Below are 21,302 nucleotides of genomic sequence, written 5' to 3'. Positions count from 1 at the left end.
TGAGCTGATCATGCCAAAAGCAGACTGGGAGGGTAGGGTCTATGTGCGATCTTCCTGCGCGATGCAGTTCTGTTCAGCAGCTCTGTTCTGCAGCCGTGCCATACTAATACAGGCACGTAATCATCATGAATGCCCAGCTGCGTCCGGTGAGCGGGCGACGAGAGAAAATTGCCTCCACGGACCTTTACTCAAGCGCCTTGGAGAGGGAAAGTAATCTTTATGGGGGTAAGCTTCGGAGGAAAGTTGAGATGAAAGTTCACAACATGGCTCCAGACACCCTTGCACAACCGATATCTTGACTCGGTAGTGCCCTATCGTGGCTCGGCAACGTCATTATTCGCCAGCCACGTGCCGTTCTCACCCTTCAACACCAACGTTGTACCCATCACGACCGCAAGCTAGCGCCAACACGAATAAGCGCATGCGAGATTATCCGTAGCAATAGTCACATCGCCTGCATCCCCGCAGTCTCTCCGCTATCCGTTGCCGATAGCGCCAGTCGGCACCCATGGCGGACCGACTCCCTGCACCGCCATCGGCAGAAGTACGGGAGCAAGAAAATACTATGAAAGCAACCCATTTCTCCCCACGATGGTGGAAGAGAAGGCTAGCCATCATCATGATTTTCTCCGGTAGCACTGCTTTGCTATTCTGGTACTTTGGCGCTTTCAGCCAGGCCAGGCCATACCAGCCTGGTACACCCCAACGACCGGACCCTCCGAGTTATGAGACACCAGACGGTTCTCTTCTCGTCACCTTGCCGGAGTATGGGTCTTTTCAGGGAACACAGCTTCTCATGAACTTGAAGAAGACGGAGACTTTGAGTCGGCCAGTGGATGCGTGGATGAATGTTGAGTACTCTTCGCAGCCTGTTGGTCACGGAAGGTTTATGCCAGTAACATGGCCCGAACCATTCGATGGTACAAAGGATGCGACATCAATTGGACCAGCTTGCTTCCAGAACATGTACGGCTCCCTTGGGCAGTCGGAAGCTTGCCTCACCATCAACGTCTACCGACCCTCGGGTATCCCTATGGACCAGAAACTCCCATCCATGGTCTTCTTGCACGGAGGCTCGTTTGTCTCGGGCTCTCACCGCAGCTTTGACGGTCCTCTATTTGTGGAGCAGAGCCAGTCGCCTCTCATGGTTGTCACCGTTCAGTACCGCCTGGGTGCGCTCGGCAGCTTGCCAGCCAAGTTCATGCAAGAGGAGGGTCTTCTCAATCTCGGCATTCGCGATCAGAAGATGGCATTGGAGTTTTTGCAGAAGTACATCGGCGACTTTGGAGGCGACAAAGACCAAGTCACGCTCGCCGGTCAAAGTGCTGGCGGCCACTCAGTCGGTATCCATCTTTTCCACAACTACGCAGAGGATGCCGGAAAGCCTTTGTTCAGCAAGGCCATCTTGTCTTCGGGCTCACCAACCGCTCGCGCCTTTCCGGGTGTTGACTACCCTCTCTACCAGAAGCAAGTCGCAGACATCATGGACTACCTAAACTGCCCAGAGTCGCCCAGCTCAGCCGCTCTGGACTGTCTCCGCGCCGCAGAGGCCGATGACATCCAGTTCATGTCTTCTTCGCTATACAACGCTCATAACTACAACATCACTTGGCCATGGCAACCCGTCTCTCCTGGTCCCCTCCTCGAGAAGCGTGGTTCAACGTCCGGCCAAGACGGCACGTTCTTCAACATCCCGATGCTCATCTCCTCCGTGACCGACGAAGGCACAGGCTTCGCGCCCCAAGATCTCCGTACCAACGCCGAGTACCTCAACTTCTGGAAGACCCTCACTCCAGGCCTAACACCGGAAGATCTCGCCGATCTCGAGACCTTGTACCCAGACATCAAGCCCCAGCAGGGCGCCCTTGGTTACGTCTCAGACCAATTCGCCCGTGTATCCGCAGCTTACGGCGACTACTCTTACATCTGCCCTGTCCAAGACACCGCATCGGTCATGGCCTCTACCTCCGCTCCCGTGTACAAAGCGCGCTTCAACACACCAAACTGGGCGCCGACATACCTGGGTGTACCGCACGCAAGTGACTCTTCCTACTTCAACGGTCAGGCGAACACTCAATACCCTGAGATTGCAGACATGTACAGTGCCTACTGGGCCAGCTTCGTTGTCAGTGGAGACCCAAACACATACAGCTTGGGATACAGCCCCAAGTGGGAGCAGTATGAGGGTACTGGCGGCAGGCAGCTAGTGATTAACCCTCCGACTGAGGGTGGCTCGATGATGGAGGATGAAGGCACGGCTATCAGGATGGAGCAATGTGCTTGGTGGAGAGACCCGGAGAGGGCTAAGAGGCTTAACAAGTAGGGCTTGTTTTGTTTTCATCGTTGATGATGTGTATATATGATGATGATAAATGTTTGATCTTTAAATTATTACTGTTACATGCTTGATGACGATTCTTTTTATGATGATGATGATCAAGAAACGGTTTTGCTAACGTGAAAATCAAATAATCCCAGACTGTATCTACGAGGAAACATTTAGGCCTGGGGCAATTGTACTACTCGGATAGATGACAGTAGTAGATCCATGCTAAAACGACTGGTCAGGTCGTACAAGGAAGTCGCGTGGGAGGCGCTGAGAGTGCAGGCATCTACGACCCCGCACATGTGTCCCCGGGTCTTACGCACTTCTCTTATCCTTTTGCTGTGCCGCATTCCTACATCTACCGCCACGTCACCATCCACCTGTCACACATTAGCTATGTCGCGCACTTGCGTTCCTGGCGATGTTGTGCCCATGATTGTTAAGCTCGCATCGATTTCACGGCGAGCCTGGAGCACAACAAAAAGACCCTCAAACGCCCTACATCGATACCTCCTATCAGTACTCAATCCGCGCTCGCGACGACCGTTTCCAGGATGCTTTGCGATGTTTGCAAGCGATGTCTGGAGGGGATGCACGACCCCACTGTTACACCGCGCCTTCGAGCCACAGAACAAGGGGAACACAGATCTCGTCGCACACTGTTAGACATCGAAAAACACGTGTTTGGGCATCACCGTACCCGTGACTCTCTGGTACAATCAATGGAACAGCAGTGTCTCCTTTGTGTTAAGTTCAAAGACCATGAGCATGACCGTATACGTGCCGACGATGACTTCATCACGAGTTTCAGTTTAGTCGTCTGGGAAAAAGAAGAACGGGTATTTCTATATCTTATGTGGGGCGCCGGGGGAGTGAGAGCTGGGGGATTAACATTCCTGCTGCCCATCGAAAGGATGCAGGAAAAAGCAGATATGATCCTCGAGTTGAACGACAACACAGATGGCCAGCACTCTCGAAAGCTGGTCGACGAATGGGATCAAAATTGCCTCGTCAAACATCCACGATGCGCACGAACTGGTGACCCTGCCTTTTGGCCTACGAGAATACTTGAGTTTGAGGATGGCGGTAACCCTACCACATTTAGGCTGGTGTTACGAGAAGAGCTACAATCTAACTCAAAATACACTGCATTATCCTACCGTTGGGGTACTGCAGAGAATTCAAGCAAGATGTGTCTTTTGCAGTCAACCTTCGATACCATACGCAGTGGATTGCCTATTGGGTGCCTTCCAAAGACATACATCGATGCAATTCACGTCACTTCAAGACTGGGAATTCGACACATGTGGATTGATGCGCTTTGTATAATACAGGATTCTCCTGAAGATTGGCGTTCTGAAGCTGCTACGATGCAAGCCGTTTACCGCAACTCATACCTTACTATCTCGGCTGTCGCAGGTGCTCACGATGACTCTGGTCTATTCTATCCACGAGACCCAGTCAAAGTTCAGCGCACCTTGTTCAATATCATGTACACATCACACCATAAGCCCAAGCCTTTCATATGTGGAGGTGAGAACCTGGCGGTGGGATTGTCTTTCCAACTTGGCAACGTCACGAGAAAGCGTGGCTGGTGTCTTCAAGAACGCCTTTTGCCATCTCGTGTTTTACACTTTGGGTCGCAGCAAGTCTTCTGGGAGTGTCAAGAACAACACGCGTCTGAAACAATGCCATGGTCTATGTATTACGGTCACCAGGATGGTGATGTTCCTAGAAAAAGACTATGGAAATTTCTAATCGGCGAGGAAACCTCTTCTGACCCAGAAAACCCTTACAAGAACCTATTCCTCGAGTGGTATGCTACGCTATCCACCTATAGTAACTGCAAACTCACTTATGCATCCGACAAGCTCGTGGCTATATCTGGCTTGGCCGACGATATGAAGTCAGCGTTGAACATTCGTCGACCTCATACACATCATAAATATGTCGCTGGCTTGTGGGCGGAAGACCTTCGCTTTGGCCTGTGCTGGTTATTAAGAGGGTCGGGTAGAAGACCAGAAGTTTACCGAGCTCCCTCTTGGTCTCCAATGTCACTCGATGGATCGATATACTGGGAGGGATCGCGAGAGAGAGGTGAATTCACATGTCATGTCGCCGATGCAGATTGTACGGCGGTAACGCTTTGTATCAATGATTTGGATACGGGCGAAGTCACTGGCGGACAGCTCAAGTTGAGAGGTCCTTGGATGGCCATACAAACAACTACAGCAAGATATGAAGATGACGAGCCCATCGTTCGCCGCCTAGCGTACCTCAAACACTACGACCCAGATTCAGTGCCCGACAGATCTCAAGGTATTGAGGTGAGTCTTTCGGTGTTCTATGACGCCATGGACGATATTATGGAGCAAGCATTCTGCATGCCTATGTACACAACGTCGATCCGGGAGACTAGTAATAGTTACTTTCGTGGCATCGTCCTAGTACCAGTAGAGGATAGACCCTCAACATACCGCCGCATCGGTTTTATGGTGGGTGTGTTTCATATTGAAGAGGTAATGCGGACCTATATCTCGGAATTAGAGATACAAAGCGTCATGGTTATATAGGGTCTTTGATTTGCACTGTACGGTATCTAGACAGCATACGTTTGCAGCATACATGGACTTTATATTAGTTGTACAAATGACCAAGAGTCACCGTGGATATACACACTACTGATCGCAAGAACATCGAAAGGCGCAGAAGTCAGCGAACACCTTTCGGCTCTGTTCAGTCTTGCGTCTCAATGCAGCGAATACCTACAGGATAGGTCTTGAAATTGCGCAAAGCGTGTAGAAAGGCCATGTCTTCGCACAATAGTTTCTTTGCGCTCTTCCAAAAATGCCAGAGCTACCTAGGTACTGTAGGCGGGTGGCCTGCCACAAGATCGGGTAAAGGCCGCGACAGTTGAAGATGGGTTGGGTGAGAACCTCCAGGCAGGGCAATGAATGAGCGTGCCATCTACGTTCGCATCAGCAATATATGCCATGTTGCGAATACGACTGGCGCTAAAGGTGCTTCCCTTCCAGCTTTCTATACTTCAAGCTAGCTGATGAGGGGATTTCAGATGTCGTCTGAACTCGCCTTTCTTGTTGAACGTCTTTGGGGGTAAGTCGATGCCTTCGCTTCATTGGAAGGGGTGTATACATGTCGAGGAGGTGTTCATCCGCAAGGGTCTCAGCGGCCACCTATGTCTGTATCTTCGACTATGCTTGGGTATTTAAAAGCTGTTTAGTGTAGCGGAAGCGCGACAGGCGAGTAACAGATTGTACAGTTCAGCCTTCTGTGCCTGGATCTTATCACAGAATGCAAAACATCTAGGTAACATGTTAATTTCTGCGCATGAAATTGATGCAAAAAGAATTTCAATGGAGAGAAGATCGCATGTGTGAGATGGAGTGAATTGATAGCTGCGCAAGGCAAAAAAGGGCAAAAAAGAAATGATCAATCTAGCTGCTCTCGGTTTCGATCCGAGGTCCTCCGGGTTATGAGCCCGGCGCGCTTCCGCTGCGCCAAGCAGCTTTTGTGGTTGATTGGTTGATGGAAGAGTTGCAAATTCGATACAATATAACCGCAGGCAAATTACTGACGGGTTCGCAATGCACTGCATCATCACAATCAATTCTCGAAACTTTTGTGTGGGAGTTCAAGCGAGTGGTGGAACGTAGCGTGAAGATTCTGCTGTGACTCACAGAGAAGCGAGTGGTTGTGGAGATCCCTTGCTAAACTTCGCAACACCCCAACTAAACCCTACCTAGGTACTAACAAAATCCCAAAGCCTAACCTACCGGACGCCGCGCTAATTTACATAACTGAACCTTACACCAAGATACACTCATACTCGTGACCACAACTATAATCACACAATCCCCTCACCTCGAAAACGCACCCTCAGCATCATCCCCCAGCCCCCTAAACGCAATCCTCCCATTACTCCGCAGAACCTCACAAACCGTCTCCGCACTCAACTCATACCCACTCTTCCGCCAGCGCGCATTAAGCCAATCCGCCAACGCATCCGCACTACAGCTAAACCGCCTCGTATCCCACTCATGCAGAATCAAATCCACAATAGGCTGATCCGGCAGGGGCTCCGGGTGCGGATCCTGCAAGGGTACGGAAGAAAGAGGCATGGGCAGTGCGCGGGGCGGAAAGATGTTTTCGTAGGCGGTTAGGAAGTGGAGGAGGGTGTGTTCGGTGTGCGGGCGTGAGGCGAGGGTTATGCCGAAGGGTTGGCCGTTTAGTTTGAGCGCGGAGAGGGGGCAGGCGGCGGTGGGGTAGCCGGCTGCGGCTGCGAGGGCGGAGAGGGGGGCGTCGCCGGGGGCGACGATGAGGTCGAGGTGGAGGCTTGTGAAGAGGTAGTCGAGGCCTTCGGGTCCGCCGGCGGTTTGGAGGTGTTGGCGTGCGGCGTTTACTTCTTCGCGTTTGGTCGTGGATTGGAGGGCTGCCATTAGGTCGTTTTGGTCGGGGCAGGCTGGGTGGGTGTTAGTAAGAGGAGGAGATGGGGTGGGTTGGAGGGACGTACTTGGTGGCAGGCAGAGTTCGGGGTGGTCGAGGTTGAAGTTGATGATTTCGGCCAGCGAGTGCATCTTTGTGACTTTGAAGTCGCGGATGAACTCTGCTAGACAGTCTTTGAACTCGGAGTCTGCGTCGTATCAGTATACACCCAGCGCAATAGAGGAAGATACTAACAAACAACAGGCTCAAAGCAGTTCTTGCCGTCAATCGTCAAACTGGATTGGTTCGGCAACTCCACCGGATACACGACATCAACGCCCATCTCGATCATGCTCTGAACAATCATATCGTATTTCTGCGTCTGCACCATGTCAGCACTGCATAGCCCAACCCAACACCAACCCCTGCACCAAAACGTGCGTTCTATACTTCCATCTGTACGCAGAGGTAAGCGCTAACTCACCATGAATCGCTCGGCGTCAGCATTGATCCGCCCGCTTTTACGCCACGCCTTCCAAATACTCGGCTCGCAGATACCGATGCGGAGCGTCCCGAAATCCGGCTTGATCTTGAACGATCTGTGTGGACTGCTTGCGTGTTCTTCGCGGTTGGTGGGGACCATCATGGCGTCCATTAGCGCTACGAGATCTTTTGCTGATTTAGCCTATGGTGCCGTCAGTGCGTGGAGTACGAGCTGACGCATCCGTGTGTGCTTACCATGCCTCCGACGGCGTCGAATGTCTTGCTTAGGTTGAAGATGCCGTCCATTGGTATTTGCCCAGCTGTGGGTTTCAGAGCGTAGAGCGCGGCTCGGTTTGCGGGCGTGATTAACGATCCGATCGTGTCTGTTCCGATAGCTAGGGTGCTGAAACCTGAGGCGACTGCGACTGCGGATCCAGTTGATGATCCTCCCGGTGCGGAAAGCTCCCAGTGTAGCTTCCTTTTCGCGATGTGTCTTGAGACGTAAGGCGACTGACACTGTCCACCGACTGCTGACCACCCCGGAGGCATTGAAGGGTTCTTGAGACCGCAGAACTCAGTCAGGTTCGATTTTCCGATGATGATCATGCCGCGTTTGATCAGTCTTTCGACAATTGTTGCGCTTTTCTTGGGTATGCATCCTACGAAAGCGTACGATCCTGCACAGCAGTAAGTCACTGGCCTGGATCCAAGTTAACTATCCACATACCAACTGTGGTATCCATCCCTAGCTTCTCATCGGTCATAATGTTGTCTTTCAACACTATCGGGATACCATGTAATGGGCCTCTTATCTTGCCTCTTGCCCGCTCATCGTCCAGCTTCCTAGCCATCTTGATCACTTCATGCTTTGGCGCAACCGAGATCAATGCACGTAATTGTCTTCCTCTTCTGTTGTGCTGTTCAATTTCTTTCAAATACAACCGCACAATCTGTACACTCGTGAGAGCTTGCGCATTCATGAGTTCGGAAAGCTCAAAGGCCGAAATCGTAAGTGGATCAAAGTCTGGCAGCCATGCGTCGTCGGCCGAAGATGTGAAGGATGCTTTGCGCGACGCATTACTGTTGTCGACAGACTCCCGTGGTTGTGCGTTTCCGATGTTTGGCGCAAGGGCCGTTTTCAGATATCTGAATACCTTCGGCATGGCTGTGTTGGGTTTGCGACCGTCGGCTGTGATCAATGTGGGGTGCGGGCGCGTGGGGATGGAGATGCCGGGATGTGTGTCGATCCGGGGTGACGACAGCGGAGCGTGAACGTTGTTTGGAGTGAGAGTACGTGCGATCGCAAGACTGAACAAGCAGATCGTCAATGTAGGGAGATGAGACAGCCAAAAGCGTCTGCAGGGGACGTGGGCTCCGCTAGATTATGAGTGCTTGCCATGGCTGCGTCCGAGGCTCTAGACATCGCCAGTGGCTGCGGGTATGATCACTCCTTCGAGGCCTGACCGAACTGGACGTTCGCCTTCTGACATCCCGGTCCATGGCGTCCATAGACTGTGTGGAGTAATAGGGTTGGTGGTTCCAGTGAAGCCAATCGAGGACAAGTATTTCCGGTAAGTCGTACTTTATGTTCTTCCTATTCGCAGATGCGAAAGCCCCGTAAGAACCACATGATGCGTGATCAGGTTGAAGTTGCACAACACTTTACCCGGAACGCAGGGCCGCACGGAGCTGTTGGCGGTTGACGTCTCGCTTACGGTCAGATGGTGGCTGCTCACCCTGCTCCCATCCAGCCGGCTGGATATTGGCACTCTTGGGCTCTGCGGAGTCGTGGTCCATTCGGTGTTTTACCTCAAGAGTGTACCTGCTGCCTGGTGTCGGATGAGATGGTTAATCTTTACTACTACTAAACATGACTACGGATTAATTCCAGTCACTGCATCAATACCACCGAGGTCCATTGTCCATCATGAAGGATTTCCCTTCGTGATCTTCACCAAGGTCTCTCCCAGTGAAACTTAGCCGTTGCTCGAGATCTCTGCGCCCTGGTGGCACAGCGATATACTTCGTCGTGAGACGATAAGAAGACTTACCCTCTTAAACTCGAGCAACCATGGCGTCCTTCGTGTATACCGGACTGGGTAATGTTGGGGAACCTGAACCCCTGTCTCGCTTCCAGACATAGGTTTGCCGTGTTATGCGGGGTACCGACTCCTTCAACTTTGGTGGTCTGATACCTTGTTGATTCCTGAGCATGGTTGTTGCAGTCGCAGCACGTGGAATGTCGAAGCGCTACGACGAATCGCCGTTCGATCGAGGCTGACAGCGCGGCCAGGCCCGCAGGAGGCACGCGGGAGTCACTGTCACATCACAATGGAGGACCGATCAGAAGGGTGGCACAGTTCTCGAAGAGTGTTGAGGCGGCGCGGCTAGTCAAGCCTAGAATAGCGTCAGCACGAAAGCCTGCCGCCGTGCGTCCAGATAGTCAAGACGCAATATGCAGCCCCATACTTTGCAATATGCGACGCCACGCTGTATAAATTACAACCCAGGTCAACTGATGCTACTCGAAGCCGCGATTGCCACTGGGTTAGCACAGGTGTGCAGCTGCCACCTTCAACTTCCCGCTTCCGCCAATCTGGACTGTGGGATTTCTCACTGCCGCAGTAGCATGTCAGAAGCCGAGGCAGGTCCCGGTGTACTGCATGCTGGGAATTAATCAAAAAGTGAATGTAGTGCGAACCTGATGCGTGTTTAGCGGATGCGGAGGAAGATGTCTAGTCATTGTACCGGTTCGGGTTGCTCGGGGCTGACACACGTAGAAAGATCGACTACATTCATGGCCAAGAATAGAAAGTAGAACGCATCAAAGATGGGATGCAAAAGGTCTCGTGGTGGAGATTGGAAAAATGATCGTTTACTACCGCTAATTCGACGCCAGCTTAAAGCATCTTCTGCGGAGAATGCGACCTCTGCTGTCGTGTCGCAGACGCGATAGTGAATACCGTTTGAAACTGACAAGTGATTAGAGGTAGGCATGTATAGGCTGCAATACAAGTATTGAGCGACGTCCTGCCGTAGCTTTTCGTGCCTTCAGACTACCACAAACGAGCATGTCCCTAGAACGTCGTCGTAGCCAGTCTGCTCGCCGCATTCTTCGCGTCAATGCGATCATCATCCTCTTCAATCCCCTTCTGGCTGCCTGCCTTGCTAGTCGCACGTTTCCTCCCATTCACAGACTCTTCCTCATTCTCATCGGCCTCGGGTAGAGGCGCCACGATACTGCCGCTCATGCTACGATTGAGGCCGTCACCTGGGCGTCGTGGTACACCGGACCATGCATCGCCCTTGGGTCCTTGTGAACTGGCCATGGGAGTACGGCGCTGAGTGGGATGTGCTTCGCGACCCAGCCGGGAAAGGCCACCACTACCGTCGATAGCGCGGATGTCTGGTCGTACCGATTCTAGTGTCGCAAGTGTACGGCGCTCTGCTTCGATTTCTCGCACGACGTATTCGCGGATCGCTTGCCTCATGTCTTGTGTGGTTCTGTTGAACCATTTGCGTTGCTCTTGTAGGAGGTTGGCTGTGACGCGCTGGGCTTTGGTCGTGAGGTATTGTTCGTGGCTTCTCGCTTCGTCTAGGGCTGCGATAGCCTCGTCGACCTTGTCCCGCTTAACGCTCGAGCTGGCCTTGAGCCTATCGGCTGCGGACAGCTTGGACTTTGTCGCGGATTGTGCTTGTAGGAGCTCGCGGAGGAGGATGTGTCGGTTTGTCAGGGTTTCTTTCGCAATGAAGGCATCGCTGCTGTGGTATTGGAGAGGGTCACCGAGGGTTGTAGCTTCGGCAGTACCCTGTGCTGCGTGGAAGTCGCCCGTGGCCTGGATGACCTTCCCGAGCTTCTTGTATGCGTGTGAGAGACCGACGTGTGTTTCTTGGACATGTAGCGCTGCAAACTTGGCACCGAGATCGGATTCTGCGACTCCCAGATCTAGATTGTGTTAGCCATGAACTGCAAGGTCTGCCTAGGAAGCGTCTACTTCTCCTGTGTTTCACGACCTTCTCTAGCTTCTGCTCCGCCTCCATTGTGCCTAGGTAGAAAGCCTTGACGACTGGTCGTGCCGCAGCAAGTTCCGGCGTGTCGTCTGGCGGCGGCGCAAACTGCTTGATCATCTTGCGGCGCACGCCAGTCGCAGGTTGCTTCCTCCGCACCACAGGGCTGTAGCCAAAGTCGCTCTCCACGAAGAAGACCATCTCTTCGTCGCGTATCAGAATGTCATTGCTGCATACAATGTTCAGCCACCGTTGTAGCGAAGTCTTCAGGCGTGCCTCGTCTTCGTCGGTGCCTGCGCCTGCCGAGGTAGTCGCTGGCGGTACTGCAGGCACAATAGCCTCGGGGCATGCTGAGATGAGATGCTCGCCGAGCTTTACGAACTCGGAGTGCAGGCGTCGGACATCGCGGAATTGGGTGGTTCGGAACTTGGGGAGGTTCGTCTGGAGACACGTCAGTAGGAGTTGGAAATGGGGGCCAGGCGTGCGCGGTAAGGGCAGGATTGGTGCAGCTATGCAGTCCGACTGAGATGCCGGAGAAGCACATGTCTACCTTGCACCACGCCTCAATGTCCGCTATGTCGCGCGCCTCTAGCCCGGTCGTGTCGATGTTGTGGAGACGTACGTAGACATCAAATCGCAGTATCGGGTCCTTCTTGCTATTCCGCTCGAGTCCCGTGACCTTGGCCTGGAGCTTGTAGTGTTGCTGTTGCCGCTGCGGCCTGTTGCCGTGGTATCGCTGCGGCTGCTGCTGGCCCTGCTGCGCATTGGGTGACCGCGGCGCATCCTGGCCCGGCATCTGTGGTTGCTGCAGATGGTCGCCGTTCTCTGGCGCCGTACCGGGCCGGCTTTGCGCATCTTGGTCGCCCATGTAGCCGTACTGCTCACCACCTTCATGGTACGGGGAAGCCTGCGGAGGCAGCGGGGATGAGGGGATGTCGTTGGTCGGCGGCTGGCCAAACGACGTTCGGTTGGCCTGGGGCGACGATGCCCATGGGTCGCGGCCGCCGGGGTGGTCCGGGTCGTGGGCGCTGTAGTCCATGGTGTGTGGTGGGGAATTGGAGCTCTGGACAGCTGCACCGAGCTGTCGAGTGATGCGATGATGTCGCTCGAATGCCCTGACCTGCCCTGGAATTAGCCGAGCTAGGCAAGGCGCGAACCTTGACATCCTTCACATCACGTGCGACTGCCAAACAGCCAAACGCTGTCAATTCGCCCATCTATCGCACTGAGCAGTACTGGGCATGAGGGTCGGATGGGTTACGTCTACCCGTCGAGTCTTGCGACACCATGTGAAGACTCCACGGCGCTTGCTGTCGACGCAACCACACCATGATCTGCTTTCCAAGGCCACCCGCAACATTGGCATCATCGCCCACATCGATGCAGTAAGTGCTGTTTTCTGATAGTTAGATTTGCTCTGACGACTCGGTAGGGGAAAACGACGACGACTGAGCGTATGCTCTACTACAGCGGAGTGACAAGGCGAATAGGAAGTACGTACATGCCATGTCACTTTGGACGATATGCTTTCTTTTCGCTCTCAATTGCTTTTACTCGAGGAACATGCGCTATTAACGAGAGCCCTTTTCTATCCCAATCACGTCCGCCATGTTTTGAAATCTTGACCAAGTATCTCACATGCGTCGGCCATTCCCTCATCCAGACCTTGTCATTCACCTTTTCAAGTTTCATCGTGCAGAAAGATCAACAACGATACAACGAGTGGTATCTAACGCCATACAGATGTCGACGAAGGCTCGACAGTAACCGACTTTCTCCCCGCTGAACGAGCACGCGGCATCACCATTCAATCCGCAGCCATCACGTTCCACTGGCCTCCTCTACCGCCAACTACCCAGACTCCGCCACCGCCACCACAGCTACCAGCCTCATTCGAAAATGTTCTAAGATCTTCAACATCCCACAACATCAATCTCATCGACACGCCCGGTCACGCAGACTTTACTTTCGAAGTGCTGCGCTCGCTTCGTGTACTAGATGGAGCCGTATGTATCCTCGATGGAGTCGCCGGTGTTGAAGCCCAGACGGAGAAAGTGTGGACGCAAGCTGGACATTATCACATCCCTAGGATCATTTTTGTCAACAAGCTGGACCGTGTGGGCGCCGCGTTCTCACGAACTGTTAAAGAGATAGGCGTTAGACTGCACGGATGGCCAGCCGTTTGCCAGATCCCATGGTGGAAGAACGGCAACGGCGATTTCGTTGGAGTCGGTGATGTTATCAACTTACGCGGTATGCTGTGGCAAGCCGGTGGTGATGGCAGAGACATTCAAGCTTTTGGGCTGCAAGATCTGAGTAAAACCGACGAGAAGTTTGCAGAAGAGATCAAGAAGGCGAGGATAGCCCTCGTTGAGATCTTGAGCGAGCACGACGACGTCATGGTTGAGCACTTCTTGGAACACGATGAAGACCACCTGGCTATCTCTGGACTACAAATCATGCAGTCATTACGCCGAGTCTTACTACAGGCACCACAGAAAGTCATCCCAGTCTTCGCCGGCGCCTCTTTCCGCAACATCGGCGTTCAACCGCTGCTCGACTCGGTCGTTGATCTACTCCCTTCACCACTCGAACGACCAGATCCTGAGATCAGCATCTCCAACCAAAGCAGCACACTATCATCCCTTCTCGGTGCCACAGCAGCAGCGCCAACGAAGACCACCAAGCCATCGAAGAAACAGCAGCAAAACAACGGCGAACTAGCCATCGCAGAAGTCAAAAACCTCAGCGCCTGCGCCCTCGCCTTCAAAGTCGTCAACGACGCCAAACGCGGCGTCCTAGTCTACGTCCGCGTCTACTCCGGCTCCATCGACCGCGGCGCCACCCTCTACAACACCAACCTCTCCCTCGCGGAGCGCGCACCCCGCCTGCTCAAAATGTACGCCAACGACGCCGTCGAAGTCGACAGCATCTCCGCCGGCCAAATCGGCGTGATAACCGGTCTCAAGCACGCAAGAACCGGAGACACGTTAATCGTCTACCGCGGCCTCCAAATGAAGGGCACACCGCCCGGCGGTCTTCACACCCTCCAATTGCGTCCCATCGCCGTCCCTCCCCCCGTCTTCTTCACCAGCATCGAACCGAACAGTCTCAGCGAACAGAAACACGTCCAAGAGAGTCTGGCTATCCTACTGCGTGAAGACCCCAGCTTGCACCTTTCCATCGACGAAGAATCTGGGCAGACTCATTTGGCCGGCATGGGCGATTTACATTTAGAAATCGCACGAGACAGACTACTCAACGATTTCAAAGCCAAAGCACGGATCGGAAAGATAGAAATCGGGTACAGGGAGACTATCACTACGATGACGCCAACGGAACCATACACATATACACTAGATAAACTCGTTGCGGGGAAACAGACTAAAGCAGCTATAACCGCTTCTGTGGAATCCGTGGAAGACAACAGTGTGATCCCGCTTTCCCCAGTCCAAAACCAAGTCGACGAACGACACGCCCGCTCAAACCCATTCGAAACTACATACCCCCTCCCAGACAACAACCACCTGCACATCCACCACCCCCCGCTCTCTTCCCTCGACTCTTCGGCTCATAAACAGCACATCCCCCCACACCTCTCCCTCCCCGGTATCCTGCACGCCCTCCAAGCCGGTACATCCGCAGCCCTCGCCCGCGGCCCTTTCAACGGGTTCCCCGTCGCAAATACACGCGTCAGCCTCACACTGGATGCGAGTGCGCATCTCTTCCCCGAAACAACGTCAACAGCGATATCGATGGCTGCGCGCGCGGCTGTAGGAGCGGGGTTGAGGCAGGCGAGTGAGGCGCAGCCGGCGGTGTTGATGGAACCGGTTATGAATGTGACGATTTTTGTTAATGAGGGGAGTATGGGGGCCGTGGTGCAGGATATTACGAGTTCGAGGGGTGGGCAGATTTTGTCGCTTGATGGCTCAGACTCTTCGTCCCTATCTTCTTCTTCCTCATCATCTTCTGATGACGCCCTTCCCCGCATCGACCCGCACCTTATTTACACGCCTCCCGACCCCTTTGCGTCGGGGACGGGTGATGTGGGCAGCGGCTTGAGCGATAGCCAAAGACAGATTGTAGCTAGGGTGCCGCTGAAGGAGATGGTGGGGTATTTGAATCAGTTGAGGGCGTTGACAGGCGGGAGAGGCACGTTTGTGATGAGTGTAGATGGGTTTGAGAAGATGGGAAGCCAGAGGCAGAGGGAGGTTTTGGATGCGTTGAGGGAGTTTTAGAGATCTAGAGGGAGTGAAGAGAGATGAAGTGTATGAGTAGCTAATGTAGTATAGAAAGTTGTGTGTATGTGTTCCAAACCATCTCAATGCTATGCGCGCAAGACATGCTATCTATGTATCGATCTATAATTTCCACTCATATCCCCCCTGTACATGATGACACACTCACGCCGTAAGCGCACTACTCAACCCCAGTATCCCCATTCCCGCAAACGCACTGACAAAGCACAGGCGTCTCGAATTCGTCAAATCCAGACTCTCGCCCAACAGCTGCAAGCTCACCATCGCCATAATCCCCGCAGTAACTGCAAACATGCAACCGTAAATCGTGTCCATGCCCTCATCAGCGCCGTGCTCTCGACCCCTACCTTGGATCTTGAACCACAGTGCTGCGACACCAGCACCGAGGGGCTGACTGACACCACCCAGGACGGCAGAGATGAGCATGGCTTTCCAGCGGGAGCCGATGGCAAGGTATAGGGGCAGAGCGAGAGCGAAGCCTTCGGTGATGTTGTGGATGAAGAGGGCGAGGAAGATGGAGAAGCCGAGGGTGGGGTTGGCGTGGTTGGTGGCGTAGGTGATGAAGCCTTCGGGGATTTTGTGCAGGGCGATTGCTGTGCTTGTTTGGAGACCGAGGGAAAGGAAGGCGTTTGTTGGGACGTGGTGGTGGTGTTGTTGGGCCTCCTGGTCGTGTTCGTCGTGGCTGTGGCCGTGATGGTGGTGGTGGTCAGTGTGCGATGAGGTAGTCGAGGATGAGCGGCTGTGTTTTTGGAGGGGTCGGATCTCGTGTGCTGCGTGGCCATTGGTAGACGGTAAACTTGCAAAAGAGCTTTCCATGGTGGCTGGTCCGGACTTTGTAGGTACTAGAGGTGTGGTTTCGTTCACATCCTCCAACGCTGTTCGCCGATCATGGGGTCCCTGCGAAGTTTGGCTTCTGCTCATCCCAGATGGTCGTGTAACACTCAAACTGCCTAGAGACTTCCGTGACTGCAAGCGTGAAGGCCGTACTTCACACAGATCACCATAACATTGCCCATTGTCAGTGTCGTCACATGCTTTTTCGGCACCGACAATTAGTTGCGAGACTTTGGATGACAGCGTCTTGTGAAGCGATGGTCTCTGAGGTAGGGCGGCTTTCGAGTTCACGCTACTTGTTCCGTACGAAGTATGCTCGTCATGTCCGTGGGCGTGCGGAAGACTGAGCGGCTGCTCCTGCATCGGTTGGTGAGAATGCAATTCCTCTTCTTGAAATTTCCCCTGTTCCTCGTCATCGTGTTTGCTTTCGCAGTCGACAACTGAGTGTGGAATGTATTGGTGCAGTATTCCGGAAAGGACTGAGATGCCAAGAGCACCAACAAGGAAGCACCCGATCAAAGTCAGTATCGCATTGCGCGGTGACATGCCTCCCTTTTTCAGATAGTTCTTCGCGGAAGGAAGCATGCTGTATAGTGATGAGAAGATCTTAATCTAGGTCAGCAAGAATCGAACGAAGCCCAGCAGCTCCACTCACCATGACACCAAAAGAAAGACTCAACCCGGTCGACAAGAACGCATTACTCTCTTCAATCTTAAAGTTCTTCTTGCCAGGAAAATATCGCACAATGAGGTCGACGCATATTATCGAAGCTAGCCATCTTTAGCATCTCCCCAGTCTGAAGTTCTCGGAATCCCGGTCGATGGGATCAACCGCGGGAATAAATCTCACCTCCAAATGTACATGCTGTTTACGCGTTAGCTCATGTGCTCCCCGTGAAATCCATGCAGCTTCCCGCGCAATCGTCAATCATACCTATGCCGCTGACCGCAGTCATGATCCACCCACGCGTATCGTTATCGAGAACCATGGTGCCTGCCTGCAGGTATACACTTTGGGAAATGACGTCGTTATGCCAAGCTCCTTGTCGCTTTCACGGGTAGGGGATAGTACGCGGAAATGCAAAGGCGATCAGATTGTTCTAGAGAGCGGGCGGCAGGCGGATAAGAGATGATGAAGTTTGTATGTACAAGAGGGTCCTGGTCAGATGAGGCGTCTTCTTCGCACCGTGTTGGCCTCCTAGCGCGTCTGTTCCAGTCAAGGAAAAATCGGGTTTAGCGGCTTGGCGATCGTGTGATACTCGCGCGTGGTCATTGGCTGGAGCGAACGAGGCCGGGGTATCGCGTTTCGCCTCACGTTGGATGGCAGCTACAAATGGACATACAGAGGGAGTGTCAGTACTCGAGAGCACAATCTGAGGGTCTCAGAAGGACTCTCAAAGGACACGAAGAGGGTCCTGGATATAAGTGGAAGAGTGCATGAGAGGCAGACACACTAGTGCCCAACAAGGAGGCGGTGTATGAGATCAGACACGTGAAGTATGACATCTGACTTTGTGTGGCTGACAATCATGAGGCTACTGTGACTGTGACTTTGAAATTACGACTAGATGAAAGAAGAGAACAAGCCTCCACCTTGTCGATGAACACGTATTAAAGTGTTAGACCCAAAATACTCCTAAGCATCCTTGACCAGCCCGCGCTGTGCGGCCAAGGACGTTGCTCCCTATCCGAAGCATGTTGGTGACCGTAAAGGTAAAATTCTAGAAAGCTCGGTGAGCTGCCAACGCCGTGTTTCCCATCCATCCCGCTATGCATAACAAAGGAAAATTTTGAAGTACTAAATGAAGGCCGTGAGAAAGAAGTCGTCGTCGATGGTCGTGTCTCTAGCGATCAAGACTGAGGAGGCCTCGGAACAAAGATCTTGCTCCACGAACCAGGGCCGTGTTCGGGCTTCTCGTTGATAACAAGGAGATTTGGCGATGAGCAGTAACCGCCGGGCTCTGCTCTCCTCTCCTGCTCAACGTAGTGGCCTGCACGATCGGCTTCTGTCGCATTTTGTGCAAAAGCCGCAGCTGGGTGGTCGTAGATCCAGACTTTGTCCGTCACAAGCTCCCCTGGCTCCTCAGCGAACCGGGCTTTCTTATCAGGAAAGCCGACGAAGTAGTTGAGGATGTCGTGAATCGGAGCGTAAAGACGTTCCGGGCGACGAATGAAAGAGAGCCAGCTCAGCGTCTTCTCGTCGTACGCTACTCGAACGAATGGATTCATGTATATCCTAGATTCCGCAGGTCGGCCTCTTCCAGACATGCGATACTGTAGATCCGCGTGGATCAAACAGCACTCGGAAGCCTCCCAGAAAGTTTCGTTGTCATGACGGAAGCGGAGCGGGAAGATGCTGTGATTAGGCGTCCCATTTTGCGGGTTGGCGGGTTCGGGCTGGACTCCGGTCTCTGACTGGAACCATTTGGCGTCAAAAGCCACCATGCCGCCCCAGCAACTCCGTACCCGTACCGCGTCTTTCCCTGCGAGCACATCACTTCTGCTGGTCCCTGTTCCAGCGCTGGTGAACCACGGGAAGAAGGGTAGCCCGGTGATCATGCCGTCGAAATCGCGCGTCGCGAAGCGGTCGTAGAACTTGAAGGGCATGATGTGGTCGACAGCGCATGCTGCAGCGTAGTCTGCCCGTCCAGTCGAGTCGATGTTGGTCGCGAAAAGAAGCTGCGCAGCTTCAACGGGGTCGAAGTTGACATCGTTCAGGTACAGGACCTTGTCGAATCTGACCCCAGGCTGGTCGATGGGCGCAAGGGCTCGGTTGCGCACCTCAGCAAGGAATGCGATGCGCTTGAGGCGTTTCTCGCCGTTGGGTAGCGTAATGTGGGGAAGAGAGGCGAGGTCGAGATCTTCGGATACAATGGTCGAGTTGCCTGGGGGTTGTTAGCGATCTTTGCACGGCGGCACGAGGCGAAGCGTCTCACATTTGACCTGGTCGCGGAACGAATCCAACGACTGCTTCGTCACCAAATCTGGGTTATCCTCATATATGCTCAGATGGACATTCTCTGGTCCCAGCAATTCCACCAGCTGCAGCACCTCTCTGCCCCACGCGCCAGACGTCAAGTCGCCCTTCTTTTCGGCGAGCGAGGCGGCTATGAAGACCTTCTCGTTGTAGGGGTTCGCGCGCCCAGTGTCGGTCGCTCGCTTGCGTAGCTCGTCGTAGTGCGGAGGCCTGACTGTGTAACTCGGGAAGAAGATGCCGGCAACTAGCACTAGGACGATCAAGAGGTACGGTACGGAGAATAACGTCCAGTACAGGATGCGTAGAATGGAGCGCTTTCGGCGGCGCGGGGTGACGTAGTGGGCGTATACGGCGCGATCCGAGAGCTTGTTGACTGCATTAAAGCGACTGCTCAGCCGGTTGAGCCAGGAGCGTCGTGTGTTTAAGCACTGTTCATCTTGACCGACAACAGCTTCCTCGCCATCAACATCGAGGGATTCGCGCGGAACCAGCTCATACTCGTGTATGGGCCGGCGGGAGGGTTTAAGCATCGGAGGGTCTTGGGGGGTCGAAAGGGGCCTAGTTAACTCAGGTCCGCGGGCGCCATCAAGCGATGATCGGGCGGCAGGGCTGCAGTGGAGGCGTTTTGTAGCGTTGACTACAACCACAGCGGAAGTGAGTGTTTGTATATCGGAATGGGAAGCGGCGGGAAGTAGTGAGTGACAGCAGTCGTGCACAACGCAGCGAGGTTCCGCTTCTTGGGGACGCGCAATTCACACGGACTCGCGACTGTTTGGTTGGGGTCACCCATCGCACAGGGTCCAGCTCCCTGACGACAGCCCTGGAGTGGAGCAGCGCGAACGTGCCTCGTCTTGCCTTGCCTTTTCCAGCCGCCAGCACCAACTCTAATCACGACTCAGGCCTGGATAGCCGTTTCGAGCGCCCGACCCTCGCTGGTCTGACCAGAGGCTAACCCTCCGCGCTGCGAACTGCCCACATCACAGTCGCACCACGCCCCCAGAGCAGAGCATGTCGCGAACCCTCTCACTGGCAACCCTCCTCGGCCACCGACACTGCTGCATCATCATCAACATCATCAACAAACCTTAGCCCATCCTGGCGGCTGGGCCTTCTCTCGGTGATTAGTACCGTCATCAGAATCTGCACATGGGTGGCTTGGCCAGATGCTCGGCCTCTTGGTCTTCGGTCATTTGGACCATGGGACGTCGATGCCACAAGCGAAGATCCATCTCCCGGAATCGCGCGGAGCTTTCCGTCGTACGACGCTTGCAGCAGGCGCGTACCTGGCAGCGTATCGATATACGAACGCGTGTATACATTTGCACTGCCTTACACTACTCCACAGACCTCAAACAACTGGCGCATGCCGTTGCGCAGACGCGTTGTGCCTCACAACCCATACTACCGTGATTGCTAAAGCTTACACAGCATACTCGTCACATCGCTTGATGCCCGTGTCTTACGACGTACGTGATGATATCTGATCCAACTATTGGTCGTCCCCTCATGCAGAAGAGCATCTGCCACGCTAGCGATGCAGTAACCCTGGCTTTGATCCTCCACGCTCGCAACACTATCCCCAGTCCCATCCCACCACTACTCACCTTTGTCCAGACTCGACACGGCTGACCTAGGCGAGCTGAGTGGACTTCGTAATTGCGAAATAGGAGACAGTGGCGCAGACGCAGGACTAGCCTTCGGACGACCAACACTGCCGGAAGCCGACGGTATCTTTGGTGCGTTCCGCTGCCCCTCAGAAGTTGGAGTACATGGTTCCTCAACTACCGGCACCGGCATGGGGGAGTAGCGGGGCACGTCTTGTGTTGTTGGCGAACGTTCCTGATGTGGTTTCTGCTCGGACGGTCGATCGTTCCATCCGCCGAGTTTCGGTTCTTCGTCACGGGCGCTAGCAACGACCCGTTCCCTTTCTTTGCTCTGACTTGTGTCGTCGTTTAGCTTCGTATTGGTCTCT

General features: G+C 53.8%; 6 protein-coding genes and 1 non-coding gene across 7 annotated transcripts; 2 read left to right on the top strand and 5 right to left on the bottom strand.

Moving 5' to 3' along the window:
- Window positions 1-508: 508 nt before the first annotated feature.
- J4E86_007353 (uncharacterized protein) lies at window positions 509-2,323 on the top strand (the record flags this gene model as incomplete). The annotated part of the gene is made up of 1 exon (XM_051447873.1): window positions 509-2,323. One exon carries the CDS (start codon window positions 509-511, stop codon window positions 2,321-2,323), a length of 1,815 nt encoding a protein of 604 aa, XP_051300811.1.
- Window positions 2,324-5,782: 3,459 nt separating this feature from the next.
- J4E86_007352 lies at window positions 5,783-5,854 on the bottom strand. The gene has a single exon. It is a non-coding gene; the product is annotated as a tRNA-Met (tRNA).
- Window positions 5,855-6,204: 350 nt separating this feature from the next.
- Window positions 6,205-8,415, bottom strand: J4E86_007351 (uncharacterized protein; the record flags this gene model as incomplete). The annotated part of the gene is made up of 6 exons (XM_051447872.1): window positions 6,205-6,806; window positions 6,858-6,977; window positions 7,025-7,151; window positions 7,254-7,454; window positions 7,508-7,929; window positions 7,980-8,415. 6 exons carry the CDS (start codon window positions 8,413-8,415, stop codon window positions 6,205-6,207), a joined length of 1,908 nt encoding a protein of 635 aa, XP_051300810.1.
- A 1,914-nt stretch (window positions 8,416-10,329) lies between these two features.
- Window positions 10,330-12,299, bottom strand: J4E86_007350 (uncharacterized protein; the record flags this gene model as incomplete). Its single annotated transcript, XM_051447871.1, has 3 exons — window positions 10,330-11,198; window positions 11,248-11,701; window positions 11,811-12,299. 3 exons carry the CDS (start codon window positions 12,297-12,299, stop codon window positions 10,330-10,332), a joined length of 1,812 nt encoding a protein of 603 aa, XP_051300809.1.
- A 202-nt stretch (window positions 12,300-12,501) lies between these two features.
- Window positions 12,502-15,498, top strand: J4E86_007349 (uncharacterized protein; the record flags this gene model as incomplete). Its single annotated transcript, XM_051447870.1, has 3 exons — window positions 12,502-12,645; window positions 12,693-12,753; window positions 13,004-15,498. The coding sequence occupies 3 exons, from the start codon at window positions 12,502-12,504 to the stop codon at window positions 15,496-15,498; spliced, it is 2,700 nt and encodes an 899-aa protein (XP_051300808.1).
- Window positions 15,499-15,663: 165 nt separating this feature from the next.
- On the bottom strand, window positions 15,664-16,335 carry J4E86_007348 (uncharacterized protein; the record flags this gene model as incomplete). Its single annotated transcript, XM_051447869.1, has 1 exon — window positions 15,664-16,335. One exon carries the CDS (start codon window positions 16,333-16,335, stop codon window positions 15,664-15,666), a length of 672 nt encoding a protein of 223 aa, XP_051300807.1.
- Window positions 16,336-18,204: 1,869 nt separating this feature from the next.
- Window positions 18,205-19,860, bottom strand: J4E86_007347 (uncharacterized protein; the record flags this gene model as incomplete). Its single annotated transcript, XM_051447868.1, has 2 exons — window positions 18,205-19,238; window positions 19,290-19,860. 2 exons carry the CDS (start codon window positions 19,858-19,860, stop codon window positions 18,205-18,207), a joined length of 1,605 nt encoding a protein of 534 aa, XP_051300806.1.
- Between the last annotated feature and the right edge of the window lie 1,442 nt (window positions 19,861-21,302).

The sequence above is a fragment of the Alternaria arbusti genome (assembly GCF_024043155.1).
Source record: "Alternaria arbusti strain BMP 1465 chromosome Unknown scaffold_10, whole genome shotgun sequence".
Classification (NCBI taxonomy): Eukaryota; Fungi; Ascomycota; class Dothideomycetes; order Pleosporales; family Pleosporaceae; genus Alternaria; species Alternaria arbusti.
This window is presented reverse-complemented; position numbering and strand designations above follow the sequence as displayed.